This window comes from Colletotrichum godetiae (genome assembly GCF_030913485.1).
Source record: "Colletotrichum godetiae strain CBS 193.32 chromosome Unknown BDP55scaffold_11, whole genome shotgun sequence".
Classification (NCBI taxonomy): domain Eukaryota; kingdom Fungi; phylum Ascomycota; class Sordariomycetes; order Glomerellales; family Glomerellaceae; genus Colletotrichum; species Colletotrichum godetiae.
In genome coordinates, this window is record NW_026851259.1 from 483,106 (window position 1) to 500,712 (window position 17,607).

The window sequence follows — 17,607 nt, forward strand, 5'->3', positions numbered from 1 at the left end:
AAGGTAGACACACTGCGTTGACAGGCGCAAGCTTCAAATAAGGCAAGAAGAGCCAGTGGAACAAGACTAGCCAATATTCCCACGTAAGAATAACAAAAAGAATCTCAAGACTTACCGACAACCGATACGGAGCTCTACCAACAGTCAGATATGCCCCCGTCAACTTTTTTCCACTCGTCACCGAGAGAACCGAAATTTGGGAGTTGCCAAAGGGTCCAGAGCTTAAGTATGGTCCGTGCTCTTCGATCCCTGGGGCCCAAGGTGCCGGTAGATTCGAAGACCTTGATTGGTTGCGCATTTGACTTTCGTTCCTTCCCATCGCCTTTGAACCTTGACTTGGTCAGCCTCGTCCGGCGCCACTTTGCGCTGTACGCGACATGCCTTCCAACCTCTGGATCGCATAGTCGTTTGTCGCGTAGATCACAAGTTGACCCCTTCGACCCTCATTCTTTTGATTCCACTGGCTCGACGCGCCGAAAATCGTCTCGATTGCGCCCAAGACTACTCCTACCTCGCGTATCCCGACTAACGCGTCAAAGATCGCATTTCCACAGGATTCCCCGCCCGAATGCATAGCTAGTCAATACCGGCCGTCAAGATGCCGCCCCCATCGCATCCCCAGGCCAAGTTCGACCCGATTCCCCCGGACTTGGACCTTTTTACTCTTGTCGACCATACCCCGAATTTCGAATGGGTTCTCCGGATCTCGACCGCTCAGATCCAAGGACTGGGGCCCCAGGAATTTGAGAAGTTGGTCCAACTGCAAGTCATTCAAGGCGGGAAGCCCTTGGTGATCGAGAAATGGAACGAGGTTCTCCCTGAGTGGCTTTTCAGCGGAGAGTGGATGGAGAAGACATACGACAAGAAGCGTGAGTGTTTTCACCTTCCACCCAATTATGGCAGTTGCTGAATTTGAGATAGAGGAAAATGTCCGTGACATTACCGGCCAGACCGAGATCCCGATGACCACAGGGCACTATATGAGAGCCATGAAGCAACTCACCAACCAATGGACACCGAGCAATTATCGAGACGAGAGACGGCAACGCCTGTACCTGAAAGATATCGACTGCCCGCCCGAATGGCAAGAACACCTGCAGAAGGTCATTCCTCCCAATCTGTTTTACATGAACGAAAACGTCACGCAAAAAGGAGTAGCAGACTCTCGAGCAAACGATCCCTTTCGAGGCTTTGGCGATAGGACAAAGGTGGCAGCCGCCGGGGATCTCATGTCAAGCCTACCTGAGGAGATGCGAGCACAGAATCTCATGTGCTATATCGGACACGAAGGAACATTTACCCCGGCGCATCGTGAAATGTGCGCCAGTCTCGGACAGAACATCATGGTTGAGGCTTCGGGCAGTGAGAACGGCGAGAAACCTGGAAGCTCCATCTGGTTTATGACGGAGACCAAGGATCGAGAAGTGGTCCGCGAGTATTTCTTGTCTATGCTAGGCCACGACATCGAAATCGAGAAGCATTTTGCCCAGATCAACGCCTGGAAAAAGGCAACCTTCCCCGTTTACATCGTCGAGCAGAAGCCCGGCGATTTCATTCTCATTCCTCCTCTGGCCCCCCACCAGGTCTGGAATAGGGGTACGCGCACCATGAAGGTCGCGTGGAACCGCACGACTGTCGAGACCTTGGACATGGCACTTCACGAGGCCCTTCCCAAAGCTCGTCTTGTCTGTCGTGACGAGCAATACAAAAACAAAGCTATCATCTATTATACGCTCAAGAAATACTTCGCGCAGATGGTAAAAGCCGAGCAGGACAATGAGATAGGCATCGCCGGTCTAGGCTCAGAGATTTTCCGGTCTTCCTCACGGTATAAGCAGCTTGCCAAAGATTTCCGCCATCTCTTTTCACTTTACACTGAGGTTCTCGTCGACGAAATGTTTGCGACCAAAGAGAAAAACGTCGAATATGTTGAGTACGACTCTTGCGTCACCTGCTCGTACTGCAGATCGAACATTTTCAACAGGTTTCTGACCTGCAAGCACTGTGTGCGGACCCTGGTCAACGGGGACGAGGATGCATACGATGTTTGTATGGAATGTTACGCCATGGGACGATCCTGTGTCTGCATTTCCAAACTTCAGTGGTGCGAGCAATGGTCGTGGGAACAGCTGACGGAGAATTACGAACTCTGGCGGGCAATTATTATCAAGAATGATGGCTTCGTCGATATAGAGCTATCACCTCAGCCTCTTGAGATCGCTCGCACCCGGCGAGGCAAGAAGGCAGTAGCCGAAATTTGTCAGATGGGCTTGCACAGGCGACCTTTTAAAGATATCTCGAGACTTGACGAGGATAAGCCACTCACCGAGTCTGAACCCGAGCCAGAGCTGGACGACAATGGCAAGCCCAAGAAGAAAAAGTACAAGCGCAAGAAGAAGAAGGGAGAACTTCGTCGCTGCCACGTTTGCTGTCACAAGGACTACGCCTACAAGGTGCAAGAATGCTCAAACCCAGAGTGCAAAGAAAGCTACTGCTATGGTGTACTTTACCGCGCTTTCGATCAGATGCCACAGACGGTACAGGAGAACGAGAACTGGCTTTGCCCAAAGTGTTTGGGTATCTGCAACTGCGGCGCTTGTCGCCGTGCCGAGATCGGTAACCCCTACACGCCAAAGAATACCCTTCTTGGTCATGATACCCGAGCTATCGCCGATGATAGAAGTGTCGAGGCTCTCGTCGACTTCCGAGTTCACAACCTGAACTGGCTCAAGACAGCTGGTGAAGAAGGCCGCAGCGCAAACAGCAAACGTATGAAGGAGCTAAGGGAGAAGGCCGACACCGCAAAGGCTCAGGAGAGTGCCTCTCTGACTGCCGAAGACATCGCTAATGGCGCTAACGGTGCTGCTACGTCCGCGGAGGGTGGAACGAACGGATACGGAGACCAGAGTCATGTCCTCAGCGAGCAGGACGGACATCATGCTCAGAACCAAGGCGATCTGGACGCAAATCAAGATATGTCGCAGATGGACATTGTCCCGTTTGCTCCCATGGCTAATATGAACGGTGACCCTGAATGGGATCAGTCAACATACCCGGATCCCTTGGGCACGGATGGCCAACCCATGTTTGGCATAGGCTACTACCAGCAAAGTGGACCGGACCAGATTCTGTTCGACCCGTTCCAAATGCCTTCAAACGACGCCATGGTGTTTGATGAGGAGGCCGAGTACGTCAAGAACATGTTGCGGGCGCAGAAGCGGAAGGCAAAACAGGAGAATGACATGGATCCAGATTTTCATGGGCCCAGGAGCCAGAACAGGAAGAAGTCAAAGAAAGACGACGGTGCTGATGAACCTGCCATGGATCCGGCATTGTTCGGTTCGGCGCAATCTGCTGCCGCGGGCCCCGCACCCGAAGCTGCTAGCGGTGAAATTGCTGAACCAGCCGGTATGAGCGTTGGTCAGGAGGACGAAGCCTCAGCCCAGCTAGAAAGGGAGGCAGGACTGGTAGGCGGCGCGGCACGGCGCGGGCTTCCAGCTCCCCAATTCCCGGCAAACGTTCCTTCTTTGCGACATGCAAGGCCTAGAGCGTCTTATGCTGAGCCAGAAGAACCAATGATCGACGACCCCGACGATATGGTGCCAGCTTTCAGGCAAAGGCCGCCGGTCCAAAGTGATGAGCCGCAGGCGGGTGACGACGGTAATGATCCTAGGGACCTGGCTTCTGACGCTGGACGCGCTCTTATTCAGGAGGAAACTGATGCTGCGGCGGCCGCCGCCGCCGCCGCCACCGGAGCCGAAACGCCCATAGTGCCGAGGAGGAGGCCAGGCAGGCCGCCGCGGAGTGCGAACTCGACGCCGGCTTCGGCCACAAAGGTCCCCATAGCCGATGCTGTTCCAAAGCCATCTGACCTCGCAGCAAGGAATGCGGCGAAGAAACGAGAAGAACGAGCATCGCGACGGTCGGGCCTGAGCCGTGTTGTGACTATAGATGGAGCCAGCTCGTTTAACCCGAGAGCTAGGAACACCTCCTTCAGCGACAACGACGACGATGATGCAGATGACGAAGACGCAGCTCACGACGTGACGGAAGCTGAACTTGAGGCTCAACTAGAGCGGGAGTTGGCTGGAGACGGTCCGTCCCAGAACGGGCCCGTCACCTCGATTGAATCTGAGACGGCGGAGGCGACTGCAGCACCACCTAAGAGGCGCCGCGGCCGACCGCCTAAGAACAAGACTGCCGCGGTACAGAAGGAACCAGTCGATCGATCACCGCCCCCGCCTCCTGCGGGTGCGGCAAAGATGATGTCAATGGCAGCCCGTGTTGCGGCTCGCGGAGGAAAGTTCAAGATCACTTCGCGTAAGTCGCGAGATGCAAGTGCGAAGCAGACTCCGACTCCAACGCAGGCGTCATCCGCGAGACCTTCCATCAGTCGCAGCGAGCAGCCGGCTAATATCGTGCCTTCTACTGAAGAGGCAACGGAACCAGCGAAGAAGACCACCAGAGAACCTTCAAGAGAACCGAGCATAGATCTCACTCCTCCACCTCCTGTTGCGTCAGCCAGAGTGAGAGAGCCAAGTTCGGATCATACGCCTCCACCCCCAGGCGCCGCTAGAGACAGACAATCCAGCTCTGATCACACACCTCCCCCTCCCGGTGCTTCTAGAGACAGACAGTCGAGCTCCGACCACACGCCTCCGCCTCCAGGTGCCGTTGGTCGACGTTGGCACAAGGCAGAGGAAGACGGATCAGACTTTGACGCTCCCGTGGCGTCGCGGTCCTCTGCATCTTCCTCTGATTCAGGCATTCCCGCTGATTGGTCTCCGCCGCCACCACCGCCGTCCGCACGCCGGGGTAGGCCTTCGGGTGGTCTGACTGTCGTGAGAATCGGATCCGAGTCGGAATCAGAGAGCGAGATTTCGTCGTCTTCCGAGTCGGAGAGTGGAATCGGTGGTCCGGAGCCTAGCAGGATGAGAGGGGGTTCTACTCGGGGTAGAGGGAGAGGACGTGGACGTGGACGTGGACGTGGAAGGGGCCGTGGTCATTGAGACCTTGTAAATTGGAATCGGAAATGGGAATCACGTTAGGCGTTTTGGGGGAGGTCGGCTTTTTTTTTTTTTTTGCCAGTTTTGTTGTATTATCACATCATACCCCGGAACGTATGCTTCTCTCGTTTGAGCATCTTTCAAAACGTTCTAGTTAGGACCAATACCAAGGACAGTTTGCGAATCCTGGCCGACATGTTAAATCTTGATGTGATTTAAACCCGGACGTGTATTCTTCATATCGCGGCTGTCAGTAACACAACCTAAGTCTCAACGGGGGGGCCATCGTAGCGAAGTTTTTATACACCAAGGTATCTATTCATCTTCTCTCTTCTGTCGTATTACTCAAACAAGTCATTTTTTTGCGCCCCCACCCTGGAGTCGTGCGAGCCTCTGCTCGTTCCGCCATCTCTGACTCTGCTCGAATGCCAAATTACCAAACCCCTCCCTCCTTTTCCCTTCTCAGACCACACATAAAGTGTCGACGCCACGAATCCTCTGCTTACTCGGCAGATGCTCTGGCGAGTGCCTCGTGCAAGTGCGGTGGGAAGCGGTAACGCAGCTGCGAGGTGTACGTGGTAAGGTCGAGCGTCATCTGCTTCATCTGCTCGACCATCATGCGGCGAGTACCCTCGTTGCCACTGAACTGGCCGCCGGTGAGCTGGTCGCGCTGGCGCGTGCAGCAGATGATTGTCCACATGAGCAGGTTCGGCACGTTGATGGAGACGGGCTGGGAGAGGCCGGAGAACTTTGCGGCATAGGCGCGGATGATGCTCGGGTCGCCGCTGGCGTCGAGCGGGAGGATTTCGAGGCCACGAATTTTCTAGAATGCCAAAGTTAGTCAACTTTCTGCAATGAGGATGATGGGCAGTGAGCAGTGCGGGGTTGTCACTTACGTCCAGACATTGAGCCCATTGGCCGGCCTCGACGAGGGACTTGATGGTGCTCATCTCGAGCAGGACGCGGCAGGCGACTCTGTTCTGCTCCTGGATCTTGCGGTGGAACATGGCATCGCGCTCGTACATGGACATCATTGTCCGGGCGAGCTCCACGGGGTCGTCGATGGAAGCCAGGCTGAGGCTGCTGCCGGTCTCGGCCTCCTGGCCGGCGGCGCGAGGCTTGACGGGCATGAGGCGCATGGGGTCCTCGCCAATCTCGAGAGAGATGGCTTCGCTGAGTGCACGGCTGACAATGGAAACGACGGTATCGTACTCGCCAGCCAAGTGGTACAGGAGGACTGAGTCGGTTGTGCGACCGTTCTCGTCGGCGAAGCTGGCAGCCTGGACGGTGACGGTGTTGATGAAGTCGTTCTCCTCCGTCAGGCCGATCAGAGAACCGCGCTCCTCGATGATACCGCGGATCCGCTGGCCATCGGGGCGGATGTCGCCGATGAGCTTGCTAAACTCACGCGTCTCAAGCACGAGCTCGCGCAGGGCCTCCCAGCAGAGGTTAGCATGGCGACGGCCAGCCTCGCCAGACAAGTCCATGTTGAGGCAAATCAGTGTCAGATAGTCAACAGCGGACACAACGTCGGCGGCTCTGAAGTCCCTTGTGTAGTAGCCAATCATCCTGCCAAAGTTGATCTGAACAGAATCCTTGACGTTCAAGCTGCGCAGGTCGTTGGAGGCGCTGAAAGGGTCGGAAGGTCGGAGAAGACCGTAGTACTCGAGCGCAATGGCGAAGTGAACTGCGTCAACGTAGGAAAAGGGATAAAGGTAGGCAATAGCCTCCTCGAACATGCCTGACAGCACCTGGAGGTAGAAGAACATGCCAAAGCTTCCACTACTGTCTTCGGCAGAGGTCTTGGGGAAATGCTTGGCTCCGATCTCCTTGATACTGGACTGCAGTTCGGAAAGGCCGTAAGCCTCGCTGGCCACCTCAACCGAACGGTCACCTTCCCTGGCAAGGTTGAATTGAAGCCAAATCCAGTCGTTGATGTCGGTGTTGAGGCCATCCAGACTCCGGTTGTTGAGGTCACAGCGACCGATAATCTTGTAACAGGCCATCCGGAAGGGATCGATTGAGTTGTCCGGAGCGTTGCGCACACGCTGGGTATACTCGGCGTTACATCTATCCTGCAGCGTTCGCTTCAAGCGGCGGTCTTCATTAGAGGCGTAGCCGTTGAGGTAGCTCTGGAACGTGCGGTCGATGCTGCGGAATTGATTGCCGTTATCATTCACATACGTAGCAGCCTCGCTGACGTGACCAGAGCGCAATAAGTAAAAGACGATGGCCCACACATATTCACCGCCAGTTTGCTGAAGGTCTGTGTTATCAGGCACCAAGTCCTTTCGTGCGGAACGTAACCGGATGTAGGCTCTGATCTTGCTGACGATATCGGGGCGACCACCTAGATTAGCTTCGTGGGGGTGTTTTGCGATTAGTGCCTCAACCTCTTGAAGGAACTGCTTCTCGAGGTATCTGTTGGCACCATCCAACAGCCTCTTCCGCATGGATATGGAGCTGGCAGAGTTGGGAGCTTCATCCAAGTACATCTTGGCGAACTGCCGCTCCTTCGCAGTTGCACCATTGATGGTGGTCTCTGCTTCGGGATCTTCTCCAACGATCTCGCGAACTGCATGATACGCCTCGACGATGTGTGGTGCATATGGGTCCAGAGACCGGTGCTCGACATCCGCGAGCTCTGAGAGGATGGGGTAGGGATGGGCGATGAGCCGCGCCTGGTTGAGGTTGCGGACCTTCTCGGAAAGTTTGTTCTGCTTCTCCCGTAGAGATCTGTCATCGGAATTGATGTGGCCAGTCAACGAACCGCCGTTGTCCGTGGATCGATCAACATCTGAGAACTCTGGCTGGTGGGAGCCGATCCTGCTTGCGTTGCCGATGACGGAGCGATGCATGCTCGACTTGCCCAGAACGCTTGCTCTGCCAGAGCGAGCTCCAGCTGCCTGGCTCTTGCTCCGGCGCGAACGACCAAAGCCACCAGAGGCCTCTCTTGTCGACGCAGCGGGTCCGAAAGAAGACTCTTCACGAGCCTTGATGCCAAAGTGCTCGTAGATGCGCTTGCGCTGGGCATCCCATTCCATCGTCACGTTGTCCTCCAAGAAGTTATCAAAGTCGCGTACCGATCTCTCCAAGCCATCCGCAATCATGCTCATCGTCGTCTTCGTCTGGAGGTTCGTGAGGTAGGTCTCAACGTCGATTTCGGCAGGAGAGTAACCAGAAGGTCTCTCAACACGGCCGGTCTGCAAATCGAGGGATCCGAGGTCTTTCGCGGCGGTTGAAGGGTCGACACCAGACGCAGCGAGGAGGTAGTGCGCTCTACCATCGGAAGGACGCTCCTGCGCCTTTGTTCCTAGCTTCTTCAGGCGCTGGCGAAGGTCGCCCAGGCCCAATTGCAGGCTGGGGAGGTCCTCCATGCCATTCTCGCCATCTCCTTGCTTCTTGCTTTTGGCGAAGAGGCTGTCAAAGTATGCACCTGACGGTTGGCCCTGCTGAATCTGGGACTGGTTGTTTGTGTTCTGCTGCGGTTGCTGCGATGAAGGGAAGAGGGAGCCGCCGAGAGCGTTGTTTGTAGTGGTCTGGCCGAAGGTCGAGCCAGTCGTTTGCGTCTGGGGTTGATTTTGTTGACCACCGCCAAGGGTGCCGAAGAGAGATGGCTTCTGTGCCGTCGATGCTCCTAATCCGCCCAAGCCTCCCAAGCTGAGTCCGCCTGATTGTTGCTGCTGGCCCTGCTGCTGCTGCTGTTGTTGTTGTTGCTGAGGCGCACCAAACAGCGAGGATCCTTGTGCCGGTTGTGTCGTCGTCGATGCGCCGCCGCCAAATAGTCCGCCAGTCGTCGCAGGCTTGGCCTGGTTGAGGTTTCCAAAGAGGCCACCCGAAGCAGGCGTAGAGCTAGTCTGTTGAGTGTTGGTCGTGTTCTGCTGTCCAAACAGACCCCCTCCTGTGCTGCTCTGTTGCTGGGTTCCGCTGGTCGAGGCTCCCAGACCGCCCAGGGGGTTGCTGCCGAAGAGCGACATATCGTGGAATTCTCGTGGTCGCGTCCAGTCGTAGGCGGGGTTAGGCGTAACGGTGAAGGGGATTTCGCATGTGTTGTCAATGGATGAACGCGCTTGAGAGCTGGCCAGGCGCGTTTGGAGAATGAAATTTTGAGGTTTGGGAGAGCTCTCAGCCAGAGCTCCACTGATTGGTGGGGAGCGGCCAGGCAACGGGGACCAGGGGATGTTCCCGGTACATGCAACAGGCGCTAATCCTGACGTGATAAAAAGTACAACATACTTGACCTCTTTCAAGGTATGGTCTGTTCACCGAGCGTCAACACCGGTGAACTTCATGTCTTCGAGACAGTGACACAACTGGGATGTGCAGCCTGTAGCACTTCCCATTCGAACCAAAGCTGAGCGTCTCATCTGAGTGTTAGATGGCCTGTACAATAAGAGAAGACAAGACGTAGAAAGCGAGGCACATCACCAAAAGGACTTGGTTTTCATCTTAGACTGTAAATCCCATGAATCAAGTGACCAAGAAATGAACGAGCCAGACAAGGTTTTTAAAGTGTTCTCAATCTAGATCCAACCTCTGGACTTCCTTACCTTGTCTCGTGAATTCTGACCTCCCTGGGCAAGTGAGACTTTCGATCTCACGCCTGCCGTTGTTCGTCACTTACTGAAAAGCCATGAAGGAGCAAAATTTAAGCTCATGAATAGGATTGGCTCTTACACTTTGAATCATTCCGCTGCCATGACAAGAAAGTGAGCTCTGTCAACGAGTACGTCTGGAAATATACCTTTGATGCTCTCGAGTGGTACAGCGGAGTACTATACTCACGTTTCATCTACTTGCCAAAATAAGATATAAATAGTCGGAACGTAGATTTCTCCTTGTCTACGATATTCTTGGCTAATCTCGCAAAATTAGCTCGTTCCTTACGACAAGCACGGAGTTGATGCCTCAGTCATGTGTATGGCATCAAGTTCGGGTCATATACTTTGCAACGTTGCCAGAATAATCATTGGTTGAGGGGAAAGTGGTCGAGGAGCTTGAATGGTTAAGAGCCCTCGTTCATGACCAGTGTAAATTTCACTGAAGTGTAAAGGTACGGGCCTGACTCTGCCTCTTGCTTTTTTTGGCATCATCGTGGTTAATTTTCCTCATGGTTGATTTATGTCACATTGGGATACTTGGTCATCACCGCGTCGTAATTTTGCGCTTCATCCCTTCGTTAGTGACCAGTACTACAACCCGGAATGCACCCCGGATGCTAGGGACAGGAATGTATGTGAAGATTCGGACACTGAAGAAATTACTTCCATGTATCTGAGGCCAAAGTTGTGGCCCTAGGCATGAAAACCTTCCTCGTGCGAATCTCAAGCCCACAGCAGTTGTATCTGCCTAGACCTTTGATAACTGCGACCCAGGGTTGGAACAAGGAACATCTTCCTACCAGAAAACCGGATCAATCCTCAAACGAGGTAAGGCAAGGTATGTGATCATACAGGGCTCAATGTAAGACGGCGGCCGCCAGTGACCGGACACGGAAACCATCGCCGCAGACTCCAGCTATTGCTTACGGTGGGGTACGCGTACATCCATCTCACCTCTCAATGTGGTCCGTCTTATACAAAATATTTAAACTTGATCTTCAAGCTTCCAATTTCCATCATGAGCCCTTCACCCATCTATCGGAAAAGCCCATCATCCTGAAGAATCTCCCCTCCAGAGCGTCGTTCTCATCACCTCCCTCAAAGATGGCCAACGCAAAACCCTCACCCCCAAAATCCTCACGACCACCCCTTCTAACAGCCTTCTTCGCCCTCCTCTTCACCCTCCTCACAGCCATAGGCGTCTACTTCATCCGCATCCAATCAGTCATCACCCCCTTCTCCCAAAACCTCACCAACCTCGTCGAAGCACAAAAACTCCAAGATGGCTCCCGCCTGTACACGACCTACACCGGCCTCGAACCCCTCGACATCGCACTCACCTACCTCGTCGCCTCCTTCGCCCAAGGGCCCCTGGGCCTCCACGAGGCGGCGAGGATCCAGCAGATCCATTTCCTGCTCAACTTCTTCCCGGCCGCGGTGATCATGAACGTCGAAGCCTATCGGTCGAGGAACCGACGGGGTTTCCTCAGCTTGTAACTCCCTCCCTCCACCCTCAAAACTCTCTCAATCCACCACCAGCCTCAAAGGAACAAACATCATGGGGCAACATCAAGAGTGAAATGAGAACCCAGCTGACGCGACGGGACATAGTCACGCCGCCTGGGCAACCCTCTACCAAACAGTCGGCGGCGGCGTCATAATCCCCTTCTACCACCTCGTCTACACCCTCCTCACCACCAAAATAACCCACCTCGTCTCGGGCGGCGCCGTGCCCCTCCCCCTCGCAAAGGCCCTCCTCCCATCGACCCTCCTCCTCTTCGCCCTCCCCACCGCAGCAATGTACTTCCCCTACTCCTCACCCCGCCTGTCCCAAAACCTCATCGCCTTCTGGCAAGTGTCCCCCATCGTCCTCAACGCCGGCATATGGCTCCTAGCAAGCACAGTCTACAGGTCGTCCTCCTCTTCCCAAACCCCCGAGACCAAGACCACCACCCGCCAGCAAACAACCCTCACCCTCAACCGCCTCTACACCACCTCCGCCCTCGTCGCCGCAGCATCCCACCTCTACACCATCTACACCCTCCTCACATCCACCAACAAATCCCTAACCCTGGTAAACGTCTTTCTCCCACTAAACGACGTCTCAAACGGCGACGTCGCCACCAGCCTCTTCCAACTCTTCCAATGGGACTTTTGGCTCATCTTTGGCTCCTCGAGGCTGTGGTGCGCGCTCGTCGTCTACGACGTCCAGAAGCAGCTGCACGGCAAGGTCAACCTGAAAAAGTTTTTCTGGTACTACACCTTGACCAATAACTTGAGCATGATCATCGGACCCGGGGCCGTGCTGGCGGGTGTTTGGCGGTGGAGGGAGGAGCGGCTAGTTGAGATTGAGGCGGCGGCTGGTCGTCAGGAGAAAGAGCATTCTCTCTAGTGGGACTAAGTACTAGAGAGAAAGTGAGAGCATTTGAACAGAAATCTTTGGGGGTCAATACTTCACTGCCACGGAGGTCCCAGAACAACTTCCGACTTGTCCAGCGTTTTGTCACAACCGGCAGTCAGCAGGGACAGAGAGCCACATGTAACATCGCGTCAAAGGGCCGAAGCTCACAGGACAAATGTACCAATGTCGACATTATTCTCCGGCCTAGACCGATAATGTCTGCCTCTATGTAAAATAGTTGGAAAAAGCACCCCTCGCTATATAATACTCGACACAACCATCTTGGTCCTCTAGACCGTGTCTGCTCCCTCGGCAGAGCTACATGCATCGAGACTCCTCGCGGGACTCCAGCGAATGAAGAAAAATAACAAAGTGAAGTATCAAGAAAGATTTGAGGGGCAGAAAATTGCCCAGTGAGATATATGGCTTACTGGTTCCGTGGGGAACTTCTTTCCGTACCGGTGCTGCGCAACATCCAAGTCCTTACTTAACCCAGACCCAAAAAACGGCACAGCATTCCTTGGCCGTGCCAGTCATCTTAACCCAGCCCTAGTCGCTGTGGGCAGGGGGCGAACTCTGTTCCACATGTGTCTGTCCCCCGCAGATATCAACTCCGTTTCTCCCCTTTGATCCGAAAACAAGAACCGAACAAGGCCATACGTTTGACCGAATGCGTGACGTAATTGGTTTGAAGCAAGTCGAAATGATCTAGAGGACCTCAACAACACGGTCCTGAACGTTCCTTACAATCTCCGGAACCTGGTCCACCTTGGCAACAGATCCAAGCATGGACCAGGCTGCGGCAAAGTAGTGAGGATAACGGCTGTATAACATAGCAGCCAAAATACATGTGAGAAGGGGAATCTGGTACAAGTCAGTCTAAAGGGTCAATTGGAACTCAAGTGTGGTGGGGGCTTACCCAAATGAACCAGAGGTTCTTGTCGCTACGCATGCCCTTGAATTTGGCCTCGTGAGCCCGGAGGAAGTTTTGTTGCTGTTCCTTCGTGATGGCACTCTTTCGTCCAATTCTGAGTACGCTTGGCACTGGCGCCGTGCTCGACGATGCCTCCGTGACCTCGATTGTCTGGGTGCCGTAGATAGTTGCACACTTGATGTCGGCAGCAGCCTCAGCAGCGGCTCCAAGAGCGGCAGCTTGCTTCTTGTCGAGTTCTTCTTGCGGGAAAATTTCGTCGTAGGCCGGCGGCGGTGCCGAGTTGTTGTTGGTGTTCCTGAACGATGATAGATCCCACCATCTTCCGTCCATCGGTCTGGGTGTCTCCTCATCTGCCGAGCCGGGCCGTGAGCCGGACATGCCGGGCATAAGCGAGGTGACCCTACCCATGAGAGGATTCTGCTGGAGGTATGCATGGTAATCAGGGAGCATTGGCATCCTAGGCAAAGCAGGCATCTGTGGGAGGTTGGGGAAGTGCATCGTCATGGCTTGCTGGAACTGCTGAATCTGAGCAGAGAACTGGTCTCTGACGGCCGAGGCGATGGCTGTTGTGGGCGACGCTAGCCCCGGTTGAATCTCGTCTTGACCCCGTTGGAGGATGCTCTGCCTGTCGGGGCGGGGGGTGAACGCATGGCTGCTGGATCGGCGGCGCATATCAAGCCAAGAGTCTTCTTCTTCCTGCTCGTCATCCTCGTAATCTCCCGACGAATACTCGGGGCTTTCTTCGCCGTCGTCTGCAGACTCCGACTCGCTAGACATGCCAAGTGGATCCCACAGCGATCTCAGGGACGCAGCACTGCTTGCTCTGCTGTGCAGTGAGCCACCGCTCCTGGAGCGGATGTGACGCTCGCACCGACGGATGTGATCAATGACCTTGCGTGAGCGAGCAACATCGGCGGGGCGGAGTCCCGAAAGGCTGCGGATCGTGGGGTCAGCACCCGCCTGCATCAGTCTGCGAACGATTGACTCATGATCGTTCATTGCTGCCAGATGCATGGGAGTGAAGCCACCCTTGTCCCGCAAGTCTGGGTTAGCACCGCGTGCCAACAGTCCAGCAATGAAGCGATGGTATCCCAATGCGCAGCCCATGTGCAACATCGTTTGGCCAGTGGACCTTCTCAAATCAAGTCTTGACATTCTCGGGTTGTCATCTAGGTCGATGAGCTCCAAGCACTTCAGAAGTTGAGATTCGGTGCTCATGTTGAAGGTACTTCCACCAAAGCCGCCGACACTGCCTGAGGGACCAGATGCGCCCCAGCTTGAGTCGCCCTGGCCGATAATGCGTTGAGCAAGTTCCTTGACATCAACCATCTGTCCAGACATCTTGTGACCCAGAATTGAGAGAGCTGTGCGAATGAGCTTCTCTTCGTCGTCGTCAACATACTTGAACATTTGGTTCTGTTTGGACATGGCGGGGAACGGTGGTCCGGCTTGCGTTTGACTTTGCTTGAAAGTAACAAGAACAGCCCCTGAGACAGGCGAGGGAGGCAGAAGACAGACCAGGGAGGATTCACCCCAGAAAGTAGTCGTGGTGGCCTTCTGGTCGCCAAACAACACTTCGAGACCCTGGTAGAAGCTGGCTCCGAGGATCGTAACCTCGATGCCACCAGACTTCGGACCTTCGTTGGGAATGATCTTGTGGATGGTCGGCTGTGGTCGCGCTGGAGCAACGGCGTTCGTCGGCATGTATGACATCGTGTTGAACTGGTTTTGCGACACCACGTTCACGCCGTTACGCAGTCCACTGGGGCTTGCAGCGCGGCTCTGATGTGCCGACGCGGGTGCGGAGAACATCGGCATGGCAACATTGTCCATGCTGGCTGATCGGTTGGCATTGGTGAAAAGTGTTTGGTCGTTGCTGTTGGGCGTAGGCGGGCCAGTAGCGTATGCTTGAGGCATCGGCGGTGGAGCACCGTTCTGAACAAAGACAGCTTCGGGAGGGGTCTGGAAGCTGGTCAGGTTGGGCGTGAATGGTGATGTCGATGCAGAGGCAGCCGCGGGGATTGGGTTGGGCATCTGGGTTGGCGGCGGCGTTGTGTCCAGGCGCGTCATTGCCATTCCTATCGGTACTCTCGATCCTGTGCTGGCCTTGCGCTTCTTCGTCTGAGGTCCTCCATGCGCGTTGGGAGACTGTGGTCGCGATAATGAACGAGGGGTAGTGCTCGAAGCCGGAGGAGCTGGCGCTTTAGTCGTCGTGTTCGCAACTGGGAATTGAGGGGCGGAGTTGCGGTGCATGTTCTGCAGGTCGGAGCTAGAATGAGATAGTCGGAAAGGTGTTCCACTATTGCTGAGCGGGCTGGATTCCATCGGAGCGTTCATCATTGGTACCAAATTGCTACTGCTGTTGTTGTTGTTGTCAGAGGCTTGGGCCGCAGGTGGGTTCAGCTGCTGCGGGATCGGGTGCGTCTTATGATCGTCAGTGATCATGATGGATTGAGACATCTCCTGTGCCACAACCCGGTCTTGCCAGTCCTTGATGGTGAAGATGACCTGGAATCCCAACTTCTCAGCATGGTGCCTGCAGTAGCAAGCGATTCTCATCGGCGCATCAACTTGCATGGCACCGGGGGGCGCCACAGGTTCCGGCCGCCCTGTCACCGTAGAGTCTGACACAACGCCGTTAGGTGTCTGCCACTCCTTCACTTCCTGTGTGTTGAAGACAATCACCCGCCTGGTCTCGTCGCGATTCCACATCTCCTCTTCTTCAACCTTCTTAATCTTCTTCCTCGCGGCTCGTTTACGCTCTCGGGTGATACAGCCGGCGCAGATGCGCACTTCCCCTCCGTTTTGTGGTTTGTTCTCCTCGTCATCCTCGTCGCTAACGGATCGGGCGTTCATGACGGGGCTGTGAGTGGCGGCTGCGGCGCGCTGGAAGGCCTTGCGCTTGTTGTCCTCGTTTTGCATCGCACTAGTGCAGACAAGCATGGTGTACAGTTCCAGCATATCGGGTGTCCGTTCGGCTGGTGGCTTGGCTAGCAGCTTTGGCTTCGAAATAGTGTGCACTGGCAGGTGTAGACGCTTGATTCCAGGAGGTAGCGGGAAAAGCGTCAATTTGATGGGAATCTGCGTCTCAACGCGCGACTTGGAGGGTGTCGGGTGAATCGTCAACCGACAACCACGGCTGAGGAAATCAAAATTCGGCTGGGTGAAAATCGGCATTTGCTGTGGCATCGGGACCGGGAGACCATCGTGTTGGTGGTATTGCGGTTGCATAGGCATATTGGCAACCATCTGATGCGCCGCGGGATCCAGCTTGCCAGGCCAGAATCCTTGCGGGTTCATGGCACCCATGGCGGCGGCATTGAAGTCTGGTGCGCCGGGCGAGGGCGAGCTGTTGAAGAAGGCTGACGGGGATGCCTCGTGGCTGGTTATCATATTTTGTGACATTGGAGAGCATTCTCTGGAGTTGGTCATCTTCAATCCATTCATGGGCTGCGATATGGAGTACTGCTGGGTCGAGTTAGCTGGGTTCTGTCGTGTCGCACGGCATAATTCCACTCACTGAGTTCCGCTTGCCGTGATTTGCGTTTCTGGGATTGCCCGGAGCGATCGTCTTTGGCGGTCCATTCGTGTGGATTGTGGGCATCTCTGGTGACTCCATGCTCATGGCACCGGCTGCGTTGGGACTGCTTGACGCACTCTCAAAATCGAAGGACTCGTCCATAAATTTGTCATCGTTCAAATCCAGGCCGTCGGGCAGCGTCGCGTCGGCATTTGCGCCGAACATGAAGATACTGTCTTCTGGACGACCGACAAAGGCCGAGGCGTCCCAGTCGTGCTTGACGTCGGCTCCATCGGTCATCATTACGTCGGCGGTCTTTCCTGAGGCGGAGCTGGCGGTCCTTTTCGAGGACGCAGAGTCGGAGGAAGAATCTCGGAATGAGTCGATGAGGGAGTCGGGCGAGCCAGCGGCGACGGTACCTGTGGCTAGCAGGGTCGCCTGGGGTTCGAGCGACTTTGCTTCGTGAAGCGACTGAGGGAAATCGGAAAGTTTGAGGGTATCGTGAGCGTTTAGGTCGAAATTTGTCGGCAGAGGACTCGAGTCACCGAAAGGGTTGTTCTCGTCGTATTCCAAAAATTCGTTGAATTCGCCGGTGGGGGACATTCCCGGAACGGCTGGCATAGGGCTGGCACCGATAGCGGCACCAGCAGTCGTCATACCTTAGCCAGAGACTGTGATAGTGATGGATGGAAGATGGGCGAGTGTAGTGTAGGCCCGACGACGACGACGGCGACGACGACGGAGATGGCGACGAAAGGGGAGGAGGTGAAAGCTCGGTCTGGGGATGTTGTGGGGAAAAGGGCGTCTCGTGGTAAAGTGGTGTAGACCAGGCGGTGGAGTGGGGGCCCACCGTCCCGTGTCCCTCTAATGCGAGTCCGACCCGGATTTGCGCTGCTGGGCGAGGTGAGTTTGTGTTTGATTGTCGCACTGGGCTGGAGCCGGGATGTGCGGCGGATACACGGTGTAACCTATTGCTGATGAGCGGCCGTCGGGGCAATTGGGTAATGGTCCCAGACTCCTAATGGTCGGTGGTTGATCGTTGGGAGGGGCCCTGTAAATCCTTCCTCTCTGCTGTCTGTATCCGTACCTTCGTACGGTGCGGAGCTTGGGTGCGTGGGTGCTTGGGATTTCGTAGCAGATAGGGT

At 55.2% G+C, this 17,607-nt stretch overlaps 4 protein-coding genes across 4 annotated transcripts; 2 read left to right on the plus strand and 2 right to left on the minus strand.

Moving 5' to 3' along the window:
* Positions 1 to 302: 302 nt before the first annotated feature.
* Positions 303 to 5,086, plus strand: BDP55DRAFT_578162 (uncharacterized protein). The gene is made up of 2 exons (XM_060570798.1): positions 303 to 869; positions 922 to 5,086. Exons 1-2 carry the CDS (start codon positions 599 to 601, stop codon positions 5,007 to 5,009), a joined length of 4,359 nt encoding a protein of 1,452 aa, XP_060432247.1. The 5' UTR covers positions 303 to 598; the 3' UTR covers positions 5,010 to 5,086.
* On the minus strand, positions 5,076 to 9,126 carry BDP55DRAFT_578164 (Nup93/Nic96-domain-containing protein). The gene is made up of 2 exons (XM_060570799.1): positions 5,903 to 9,126; positions 5,076 to 5,829 (listed from the first exon to the last, which is right to left on the minus strand). The coding sequence occupies exons 1-2, from the start codon at positions 8,981 to 8,983 to the stop codon at positions 5,509 to 5,511; spliced, it is 3,402 nt and encodes a 1,133-aa protein (XP_060432248.1). The 5' UTR covers positions 8,984 to 9,126; the 3' UTR covers positions 5,076 to 5,508.
* A 1,001-nt stretch (positions 9,127 to 10,127) lies between these two features.
* BDP55DRAFT_629654 (uncharacterized protein) lies at positions 10,128 to 11,999 on the plus strand (the record flags this gene model as incomplete). The annotated part of the gene is made up of 4 exons (XM_060572048.1): positions 10,128 to 10,238; positions 10,382 to 10,445; positions 10,611 to 11,070; positions 11,219 to 11,999. The coding sequence occupies 4 exons, from the start codon at positions 10,128 to 10,130 to the stop codon at positions 11,997 to 11,999; spliced, it is 1,416 nt and encodes a 471-aa protein (XP_060432249.1).
* Positions 12,000 to 12,716: 717 nt separating this feature from the next.
* Positions 12,717 to 16,546, minus strand: BDP55DRAFT_547687 (uncharacterized protein; the record flags this gene model as incomplete). Its single annotated transcript, XM_060568767.1, has 3 exons — positions 12,717 to 12,872; positions 12,928 to 16,410; positions 16,463 to 16,546. 3 exons carry the CDS (start codon positions 16,544 to 16,546, stop codon positions 12,717 to 12,719), a joined length of 3,723 nt encoding a protein of 1,240 aa, XP_060432250.1.
* Positions 16,547 to 17,607: the final 1,061 nt, after the last annotated feature.